This window comes from Rhagoletis pomonella, unplaced genomic scaffold, assembly GCF_013731165.1.
Source record: "Rhagoletis pomonella isolate Grant_MI unplaced genomic scaffold, Rhpom_1.0 Rhpom_scaffold_00777, whole genome shotgun sequence".
NCBI classification, from domain to species: domain Eukaryota; kingdom Metazoa; phylum Arthropoda; class Insecta; order Diptera; family Tephritidae; genus Rhagoletis; species Rhagoletis pomonella.
In genome coordinates, this window is record NW_023459331.1 from 34394 (window position 1) to 46066 (window position 11673).

General features: G+C 33.9%; 1 protein-coding gene and 1 long non-coding RNA gene across 2 annotated transcripts; both read right to left on the bottom strand.

Moving 5' to 3' along the window:
* Nucleotides 1-543: 543 nt before the first annotated feature.
* Nucleotides 544-1386, bottom strand: LOC118751542. Its single transcript, XR_004994544.1, has 2 exons — nucleotides 1273-1386; nucleotides 544-697 (listed from the first exon to the last, which is right to left on the bottom strand). It is a non-coding gene; the product is annotated as an uncharacterized LOC118751542 (long non-coding RNA).
* Nucleotides 1387-2047: 661 nt separating this feature from the next.
* On the bottom strand, nucleotides 2048-6798 carry LOC118751543 (kelch-like protein 4). Its single transcript, XM_036486371.1, has 7 exons — nucleotides 6676-6798; nucleotides 6011-6361; nucleotides 3384-3688; nucleotides 3064-3274; nucleotides 2894-2995; nucleotides 2620-2821; nucleotides 2048-2553 (listed from the first exon to the last, which is right to left on the bottom strand). Exons 1-7 carry the CDS (start codon nucleotides 6739-6741, stop codon nucleotides 2513-2515), a joined length of 1278 nt encoding a protein of 425 aa, XP_036342264.1. The 5' UTR covers nucleotides 6742-6798; the 3' UTR covers nucleotides 2048-2512.
* Nucleotides 6799-11673: the final 4875 nt, after the last annotated feature.

An 11673-nucleotide genomic window follows, 5' to 3' on the forward strand; every position in this document is an offset into this window, starting at 1 on the left:
ACATATATAATTGCATACATGTATGAATACAAATGCAGGTACATATTTAAGGTGGTTACGAAGGGTTGCGGGGCCGGCCGTTCACAACAAAAATATATATATCAATATTTGCCTTGAAAATCTGCTAGTGGGGGGCGGAGTATCGAAATTGGACCACAGCCACAGACGTTTAAACTTAAACCCCCCAAGCTTTGAAATGTCTGGATTGGCTAGATAGTATTGCAAATTGTTCGCAAATTTTTTTAAAGCCCTACATTAAAATAAATTTTTTTTTTTATTTAATTTATAATAGCCATTTAAAAAACTTACAATTTTCAACCGAAACTGTTTGTGATGGATGTACTTCGTTGGTTTTGTTGCTGCAGAGGCTTTTTGGAACACTTTTTTAGTTCGATGTTTCAATCTTTTTTGCGCTGTATGTAATATGTACTATATCTGTATATATGTATGTATGTATATTGCACGCTCACAAGTTTTGGATCTTTTTATATTTTAAGTTATAGCTTTTACCGCACTTTTTTCAATAGCTATCGTTTTTTTTTGACGCTTATGCTTCAAAAACTAATGTACACTGAGTGAAATAACTCAAACCATGAAAAATTTAAATTATTCCTTTCTTCTGTTCCACCGTTTTCACGCGTTTTGCTCTCTTCCCTAGTTGGTTTGAACGCAGTTGCGCATAATGTACTACGCTGTGCTAAAGAATTTCAGGACAAAAGCGTTAAAAATTTGTTGCCTTTTTTTTACACCACGCACCGAATAATATGAAAAATTAATGTTAAAATGAGCCAAATCCCGTAATCGATACAATTTTTATGTTTTGAAGTTCAAAAAAAAAAAAAAATTTTGTATGTAGTTAATTTTTTGCTTTTCAAAATCACAAATCAAGTTCCTGCAAGGTATCCTTCAAGAAAAAAAACAACTATTACTGAGCGCTATAGAAGTAAAAAGGGCGGTTTCGTTATTCCTGGCAGCGGCGAATATTACAGCATCAGCGCATTCATCTGTGCGTAGACCAAAAAAAAAAAAAGAAGAGTTCTACCCCCACACTCCCTATTTAACGCACTTTCTTATTTACAAGCCACACAAAGGATACACGGAGCGCACTTGACAATTTCCTGTGGTTTTAAATACACCAACAATTATTTAAAATAAAACTACAACTCCTCATACCTATGAGTTGATTATTTGCTAATTTTTATTATATTGAAAACTGAATTTGGCTCAATTTATTTACAAGCAAAAAACTGGGTAAAATTAAGTTAACATTACATTGATTTATTTCTTTAACTCAGGTTTGCTGGCAGCCGCCTTATTTATAAAACCGCACAAGTATTCTCAACACAACCGTTCACAACGCGTTGCTAGCTCGAATAAAGTGTTCGTTCGTCGCCGGCTCAAAGGAAAGCCATTGGAGTGCAACAGTGCTGCCATTCACGAAACTTTCTAGTGTTTGTCTACACTGGTCACCAACATGTATGATGTTCGCTGCAGGCAAAGGCTGCCAATCAGCGTTGCCGTTTTGATCCAAGTGGAACAAAAGTGATACATTTTCCGATGAATGTTAGAGGGACACTTCTTTTTAAATTTTGATACTTTTCTAATCGTGTAAAAAATCTCACAGTACTCGAAAACCTTACCAGAGTTGTTTACAATTTCTTCGCTCATAGGGCTAAAAGGGTGTATGAATTTGCCGAGTTTCAAAACTACCGTTTACCAACATTTTAAAATCATATAAAATTGAAAATAAAAAAAAATAAATTGTTCACAATTGTTATTGTTTGAGATTGAAAATGAGAATGTATGTGGAAGTTTGAGTTTTGAATTTTAAAATTATATCGTTGGCAAACAATGGTTTTACCGTGTTATGTTTTTATCATGCATATAACGGTGTCTTTTGTTTTTGTAAAGAAAGTAGTTTAAAGTTCCATAACTGCTTTTTTTTTTTTTTTTTTTTGGAGATAACCAAAATACTGACAAAATTGTTAATACATTTTTTTTCTCTTAAAAATTTAATTTTTAAAACGTTAGGCGCATTTGACCGTGTTAAGAATATCAAAAACAAGTAAAATAAAGAGTTTTGAGTTTAACTCATCAATTTGATGCTGCGATTTCTAAGAAATGAAACCATATGAATAGAATTTCAATAATGTTCTCGAAATTTACTAAGGGACTTTGCATTCTCTGAAGCTTTCAAGGCTGCCTGACTATCGGAGTAGATCACACTTTCTCATTAATGAACAAAAGTAAAAATTTGCTAATGTGTGTGTAACTTAGGAGAGTTTAAGCATTCGTCTTTTTCGAGACATTTTCGACCACATGTCGACATACATATATAGGGTGTGATTTTGCCCATAACTTGACGAATGATGATTTTCAAAGTGTGAAATTTATTCTCATAAATACGGTCACTCGAGTAACCTCATAAAAAAGTCCAAATCGACGAGTGGCCTCGGTGGACAAATGAAATCGCCTCAATGCGTGTCCGCGTCACACAATGCGTGCTAATAAGCTAAAACCGTTCACAGTTCACCTTTTCTTTTGCACAATTTGCTAATTAAATAAATAAATTTTTATTAAGCTGAATATATAATTAAAGTGATTTACACAAAAATTTACTTTGCATTCTATCAACCAGCTGACTTGGCACTTCCACATAGCTGTGTAGACCATAAATTGGTAATGCCTGTTTTTCGTTCCACTCATTATTTTCAAAATTATATTCTTCCACCGTATACACATCATGACCGCCGAGCGCCCATATCCGTTTGCCGACAGTGATGGCGCAGATGCCGAAGCGGGCTACTCTTAACGGTGCGACCTGCGAGCAGGTGAGGATTTGAAAAATTAAAAACAAGCATAAGAATGTCATTTATGTACATATGTACCGTACCTCGAGCCATATATTCTGTTTTGGGTCGTAGCGCTCCACTGTATTTAACATGCCCTCATTGTAGCCACCAATCAGAAATATGAATTCATTTAATATGGTAATCTGCAATTTAGCATAAACACATAAGTCCATTTTTATAAACCGTTTTTTTTTTTTCATTTTTTACTTACGCCAGGCCAACCGCGCGCCCCATTCATATTGCTGCATGTCGTCCAACTGCTGGTTTTTGGATCATAACATTCAACTGTACTCAAGGGCTGACAGTCAATGCCCAATCCACCGAATATGTAGATTTTTTCTTTGTATGCGATAACGCTGGCACCATATCTGTGAGCTGACATTGCCGGCAGTACTTGCCAATGATTAGTGCATATATCAAACCTAAAAAAAAAAAATACTGTTAATAATGCTTACAATAATTCTGCATCATTTGTTCAAAAATTTCGTTTTTTGAGTTGTGACAGTCTCTGAGCGATATGTATGTACATACATCACAACTGTATTGAAAGGATCGCCACCATCATGCCCACCAAAAGCGTAAATCTTTTCATTTAGCATCACAACACACAGATCATCACGACGCTTGGACATGCTTGCCATTTCCACCCACGTAAATGTTTCCATATTAAATCGTTTAACAGTATTGTTTCTTTGGACACCTCGCCCGCGGCCACCAATAAAGAACAGACTACTCTCGTAGTAAACCAATCCATAGCTGTAGTCTCTGAATTTAAGTTCGAAGCATTTTTGCCATTTCTTCAGCGCTGAATTATAGCGAAGGATGTATTTTAATTTCTATAAAATGTAAATTAATTAGACAGCAGATAAGACATATAAAATCTATGGTAAACATACATATACACATGTACGAGCATTAGAAATTTAATATGCTCAGGACCACTTAAACACTGGTTAAATTGACAAATTGGTTTGCAACGCCGAGGGTTAGATTTTAGCCTACTAGGTAACTACTCGACAATTTTTGAAGGCTAACTTCTTAACTCTGCTTAAAGCGCAGTTAGTCAACGACGTAGCGTAAACGTAGGTTGACGTACGTAGCAGCATATCAAATTTACTGTTGATAGAGAGAGAGAGAAACAACGGCAACGTCACCGCCATGCGGTGGTGAGTTTTCGTTAACACGCGATTCACATAAAGTAGATCGTTTCTGCGTCAACCTACGTCTACGTTACGTCGTTGACTGTTTGAGCTTTTATGGTCCATTCTACAGGAATTAAAAATTGTTGTAACGTGCCAGTGCATTTTTTAAAACCAAAATAAGTCCGGTTTGGAATCCTGCTAATATGCACTCAAATTATAAATGTGAAGCTTTGCGAGTAGATATGTTGTTTGGCACACAGATAGGCTATAACCTTGATTAACATATAGGATATTATTTGAAGGGAGCTGCCACCTTTTTCAAAAGTTATAATCAATTAATGGCTCAACAACGATTTATTTCGAAAATAATTTTGATGGTTGCTACCTGTTGAAAAATGTAAAAAACAGGTTAATTAGCAAGTTAAATCAAAATATTTAAGAAAGCTTATTTAAAAAAAACATTTGACGAGGGTTGCCATCTGTTTTATACAGTCAGCGTTAAAAATATGAAAACCCTGACGTTTTGACAATTGTATTTATTTCATATATGTAATACGTCTATATTGGTAGTAAGCTAACATCTCAATGTGTAAGCATTCCGAAATCAAAGCGAGACAGTCCCCTGCAAAAAATTGTGCGACTAATTTCTAAAGAGAGTATTCCGAGATTACTCTCAATCGGGTACAATTGGGCATTAATTAGTCCCAACTAGTCTCATACGGGTACTAATGGAGGTCAATTAGTCTCGACTCATCCCTTATGGGTATAATTGGAGATCAATTAGTCCCCAACTCATCTCTAACGGGTACTATGAACGATTTAATGATATGTATGCACTTAGTCAATGAAATTTCATGTGCGACGTTGGCACACAGAGAAAGTATTCGCCTAACAAAACTGAGCACCCCGGTTCGAATCACAGCTGGCGCAAATTTTAATTTTTATTTTTTAAAAGTGACTAGTCGCTTTTTATACCCGTTCGGGTATAAAGGTGAACAATTAGTCTCTTCATAGGACATGCTCGAACAAAAGCGATCAGTTCATTCCATATAAAGAGATCAAAAGTGGTATTAGTCGCATGCCCATTTGCGATCGCTCCCGGAGTCATCCCGGATTAGTCCCATTTTTTGCAGGGTCTAGTTCCGTTTTTGTCAATGTATTGTGTACTTGAGTGCCGTTTTTGTAAATGTGTCGTGTACATGTTTATTTATAAACGTATGTGTTTCTTTTCTTTCGTACGTGTTTATTGATATATCTGTACTGTAGTGTTTTCGGACGGTACTAGCTCTTACTGCCAATATAGGAGTATTACATATATGATTTATTTATACTTTCCATACCAAAATATTATTATTATTTCTTTTTTTTTAATATAGCTCATTCAACTGCAAAAACCAGCAGAATCAATATTTTTAATTTCATATAGACTTAGGAGAATTCAAGAAATACCAAAAAATTTGCATCAAAAGAAAAATACTTTTTCGTCAAGAATGTTGCGCATTTTCTTCCATAAACAAAACCTCTTTTTATATGGAAGAAATCAAAAATCAACAGTAATTTTTAGAGACTTGAAACTTGCACCTTATTATGTTAAAATTTTATGTACTACAAATCTGAACACTCGAAATACTCTAAGAAATCGAATTGAAAAGTTGAAAATTTTGATGGAAATTTGTTGATATTTATTGAATTTTCCCGAGATCTATATAACATAAAAAAATATATATTCGGCTGATTTTTGCTGTTGACAGAACTATATATTTATAAAAAATAAGAAAAATTTGGTCTGAAAAATATAAATAAATAAAATTTTCAATACGGCAATGTATTCATATTTTTGACGTTGACTGTAATTCGAAGTTAATTTAATAAACAAGTTAATGAAGTATTTTAACACGGGTTACTCAACTCTGCATGGGTATTCAATGTTGGAGGACTGAACTATGTATTTAACTCAAGATGTTCTGCAAGTTAGCCTTGCTTAGGTATAATTTTTTTTTTAATTCTTCAACTTACTTTTACATCGTTTAAAATCAACAATCCGCAATATTTCCGTTCATTTTCCGCTTTTGTATAGCCCCCGGTATCCATTGATGTTGTGATCAATTTTAATGCCTTTTCTGCTAACTGTGCACAACCCGGTAGAGGTTTCATAATTTTGTCTATAAATATGCCATCGAAATGCTCCAGCCTCAAGGAGCTCATTAGTAACGAAAGGTTTGTAGCACGTGTATTCTTATCATGTTCGTACCATCTAATGATAGCCTGAAAGACATCCACTTCACAGTCAATGTGGAGGTTATCAGCGCTTAAAATCTGATTAAGAAGTTCTGGCGAAAAGTCAAGAAACTCTGGACTGACGATGACCTTTAGTGTATAGAAAATAAAAGTAATTCTCTTAAAAGTATCTTTCTATAAAAATCAAGAATTTAGTCGCTAAAATTAGATTCGATTTACAAAGCATTTAAAGTAGGTTTATATTTTTTTTTATGAATTCGGGTGTAATTTTTAGATTCTTGTTTATCGATATCATAAAATAACAATTTTGCAAATGAACTGAAAATAAATGAAAATTTTAAGTAACGATTATTCCCACTGCCTGTATTTAGGAAATCCTTAAACGCATAAATATTGCTGACGTATGTATGATACACTTTCCAAAACAGCTTAGTTTAACTTGCCTCTGTGAAGTGACTAATCGCATAGTTGATAATTTCACGATTTTTCTCTTCTAGCGCTGACGTCATGATTAGCGCCTAGAACTTTTAACTTCCTCCATGTGAACACTGCAAAAATTATTTATCAATGAGACAAACCAAGCAACTGAGGGTTCTGTGTGTATGGTAAAGAATTTATATATAAAACATCGAAGAAAACTGCTAAGTTTGACATATGTACATATTCACATTAGAACGTACCACCTTACAAACAAGCAAAAAAAAGTTCGTCGTACCCCCTAAGTCGAAGCATTTTTGCAAGTCAACTTCGAAAAAAAAAATGTTTGGTCAAAAGTAACTTAGGGTTTACACCGGACAATATTGTCAAGATAATTAAGTCAAAATTATGTGTTTGTTGTAATATGAATTCGCCGTGTTTACAACAAACAAATCATTTTGACATAATTGTCTTGACAATATTGTCCGGTGTAAACCCTAAGTAAGGGTCGGCAATAAAATTTTTTTAAATAGTTCTACTGGAAAACAAAACAATTTCCTTAGCAAAAGTCTAATGATTTTTAATTTACTGACATTTTCGGGTAATAAGAACTTTGATCTAGTGGGTAAGTACTAGGACGGGATTATCGATGTCAATGAACTTTGCAACAAAAAAAAAAAATTCAACAATTCAAAAAACATTCGAAATTGCCTTTCAAAAATATGTAATATAAGTATGTATGTAGATTCAGGGGTGTACGGCGAACTTTTTTTCTGGTACGGTCTAATGTACATCGATACGAATGAATGTATATTTAGAAAACAGACGGGGGAAATACACTTTAGACAACAATACGGCGTTTGCAATTGTTACATGTGAACGTACATATGTATTTAGATACATACATACATTTGTGTATGCATATTTCACAAACGGGTGAAATTCCAAATTTAAAAACTGCATTTACTTGCGCATTAAATGATAAAAAAAGCGTTGTGGTAGAACGGGCGTTGCTATCTTTCCTGCAATCAATTGCATTAAATAAGGGGTATTGTCGAACTCTTGCAATGCCCTTGCATGCTGCACGGTTTGCAAGGCTGTCTCCTAGAAAAACCGGGTTTTTTTCATGCAATCTGTGCACAATGCCTTTGCAATACTTCGAGAATACCCCTACAGCTACAAAAGCTTGTCATCAACGTTGTGGAAATCGATTTGTTTGAAGTTCTTTTAGCTTGAAACTTGCATTAGGGTCTTTGCAAAATAACTGATTGAAGAAAATGAGTTAGGAAGGCTTTTATTCTCTCTCCTAAAAAAAAAAAAACTCAACTTACCATCTTTTCACTATAAGCTATCGATAAATAGTTTTCGGCCGATTCTCTTAAATATATATCTTTTTCCAGCTAAACATACATATATATTTCTCAAAGCGGTGAATCACACTATTTTTTGAACACATCTACATAATAAAAAATATATATTTCTGTTTTTAACAATTCGACTACTATAGGTAATTTTTTGTAACAATTTTTTTTGTTTCTGTTTTTAGAATTTTTATTTTAATTTTTATTTTAAAAAAGTGATACCTCTTTAGAGGGGGTAGTGAACGGGAAAATTGTGATGAAAACCGTATGACTCTTGCGATGTAACGGAAGTGCATCTATTTTAACCTTCTCTTTTTCCGCCTTCCATAACATTTAGAGCAAATTATCAGAGGTTTAAAATTAAGCCAAAAGCAAGGACGAATACGAAGTTGAAGATGAATACGAATAAGAAGGCGTGTACAAAGCGGAGAACAGGACCATTACGAACAGGAAGACAAATACGAAGACTAACACGAAAGTGAATGCTAAGGTGAATAAGAACCCGAATACGAATGCGAACTAAGGACGAACACGCGGGCGAACACATACGCGAACACCTCGCCTAAAACGAATACGGTTACGTAGGCGAACCTGGTAATGCAAATGCGAATACGAATAACGGGAACTCATTTGTGAATTTTTCTACCGCCAATGAAGCAAACCTATCACAGCTAAATTAGAACCTTAGATGACTGTGGTTTCAAGTGGATGAAATATACATTAGGATGGTCTTTAAAAATGTAAACATCATGGGGCACCCCTTTAAGTTGTTCTACGTATAAAATTAAGACATCCAAGAAACCACATTTCAAACAAATTTTTAGGGGTCGCTATCAGGATTTGAAAAAATGTATAAGATTGAATTTTTGCTATTTTTAAAAACAAATTTAAATTTTTGCAAAAATTCTGGTAGCGATTTGTTGAAAACTTTTTTTAAATTTAGATATTTTAGTGCATGTTTTTTTTATTTTATACATGGAATAAAATTTAAATGTTGATATTTTTAAAGACCAACCTAATATACATACATATAACGGAGATAAAGTCGATGAATGCCATATTCTTTTAGAGAGACGCTATGCATGCGAAATTGTTTTGAGCCTATAAATTGTAAGTGGGACCTAATCGATCGCTGAGACGTTGAAACCAATATTCTTTCGTATTAGTTAACTTATGCTTAAAAAATATGTACATATGTATGTCAATGCAAAAGGCCCTACATAACTTTTTTTTCGGAAATACTCCGTTATTTTTCTCTCATATAGAGCCCCTTCACCAAAATTGATAGCTATGTATATTTACAATTTAAAAAATACGCGATTTATTAGCATGTTTAGAACAGCCCTCGGAACTGGTCATTGTTTAAAAGAGGCCATCAAATTTCAACATTGAAAAATAAATCTTTAGTTAAAAATTTTTTTTATTTTTTTATTTAGTCTGCTTAAATAATTAGAATCGTTTCTTTTAAGCAGAAATTATAGAAAAAAATTTCGATTGATATCGCAGAGATATGGATGCACCATATGGAAACGTTAAGTATTAACTGATTTATCAGTCTATTGATTTTTAGCGCTAAATCTACAAAAAATGCAAACAAAAATTGACTGATGACTGAATTGACTGGTTATCCTGTAGTGGTAAATACAAACCATTTTGAGTGTTTTATTGTTACTGTAACTGCGCAAAAGTGGGCGAGTGTAATCGAGAGCCATTTGTTTAAATTGTTTGTAACAAATTGTGTCCAATTTGAAAACTATTTTCTCGAACGCAAACATTTTGTAATAAGTATGGTCCCATGTTACATAAATTTGTTCAATACCCCCCGCTGCATTTGGTGCAAATTTTTTCTTCAAGAACCAAGCTAAGTTATACCCTGACTTGTAGGCGTCGGAAATGCTTCGTTTTAAACTTATTTCGAAGAATAAAATTTTTACAAAAAGACACATTATATAGCTTACTTTTTACGCAGCGGTTTCTTAGGCAACACGAAAAATCACATTTTTTGTTCTTCACATTTACTGGTACAGTAGATAAGTGTAGCGTCCTTGTTGTTGTAGTTGAGGCATCCCCAGATGCAGGACTCTGTGGGAGTGTGAAATTAAAAGAAGTGTGAAATGTAACCAAAACAAAATTCCGCACAGAAATTACATAGGGAGACCAACTTCTTATTTCGTGATACTGGACTGATAATTATAGAAAAAGGTAGTGTTCATGCTCAGAGAATTGCAAAAACATGTGAGGACATCGCCGTTTTGGGCTGAAATTTCAAATAAAATATTGATAGTTAGTGTTTTGAAATGTTTTAAACAAATCGATGACCCGAGCTACTTTATCTGAACGGATCCAAGAGCCATAAATTTATCTTATCATGAACTGTACCAACTCTGTTAGGATATTTTGTCTGACAGCACTTGAGATAGGATGAAGCAATCGTACTTGGCTGAGTGAGTACAAAGTTAAGTAAGTTTATCGGACCGCGTTGAAAATGAAAATATTCTAAAGTTTCCGATAAGTACCAATCCTAGTACTAAAAAGGGCACAAATCTTATCCTACTAATGTGACCCTTTGCTAATGAATACATGAAATGAATAAATGAAATAAGGCGTATAACCCTAACACCTATAGTCATCGCGTTTCTAGCTTTTAGAAACTCTAAGTAAAATCAAAATCTCATATCTGAACAATCCAGCAACCAAAGCTGGAAATTATAGTAATATAAGCTCGTGTGAAAGGATTCACTGGGTATTATGCGGGCAGTCTCAAAAAATCTCACCCCAATCCGCTCAGATACTTCATTTCAGCAAGCTTTTGTCAGTGATGATAGTAAATTGTGCCAGAGCTAGCGATATCAGATGTATCACATCCCTCTTTCCCATATGCCATACCACCATTTTACAAACCTTTTCTAATAATAAATGTTTGGTGAATTACAAACTATTTTAGATCTGGATAAATTATGCTGCATCGAAAAATTTAATATCAGGTTTTATGGGTAGTGATATTGGGCCTTTTAATCCGACTGCAATTCCAAAATATGTTATTGCACAAATGGTCGAATAAATAGAAATGGGTATTAAGATATTTAATAATCTTACGTTTTATGTTCAACCCAAATACATATTCTGCTTAGAGGAGGTAGTGGACCCTTTATTTGAAGCCACAGAACCTTCTAGCATCACACTAGCTAAAGCTCTAGACGATGTCTGTCTTGTTCCATCGGTATCAAAGCCTAAAAGGAGTTAAAGAAATAGATGGCTGGGTACAGTGTGTGATTTGTAAAAAATGATTGCAAGATTTTAGCACGTTTTACTTCAATGCCTGCAAAAAATGTGGGTATGAACTGCAATAAAAATTTGTATGCCATCTCATCTAATAGGATTCACCGTTTTTCCCGTGTATCCGGGTGAAGTTTTATATATATTTTTCCCCCATTGTAAGTATTTTTTTTTTAGTTTTTTTCAATACATAATGCATTTATCCCCATTCGCTTCCGTGGATGTACAAATTTCACCATTCGCAAAATTCCTAATTCGAAAAACCAGCTATTGGGAAGCCGTATAATGATTAATACATGATTAATACATTATACAAGTAATTTTTAAGCAAAAAACAAAACCGACTGCAATTCTCATATAAAAATTTAAGACTACCGTAAACTTAGT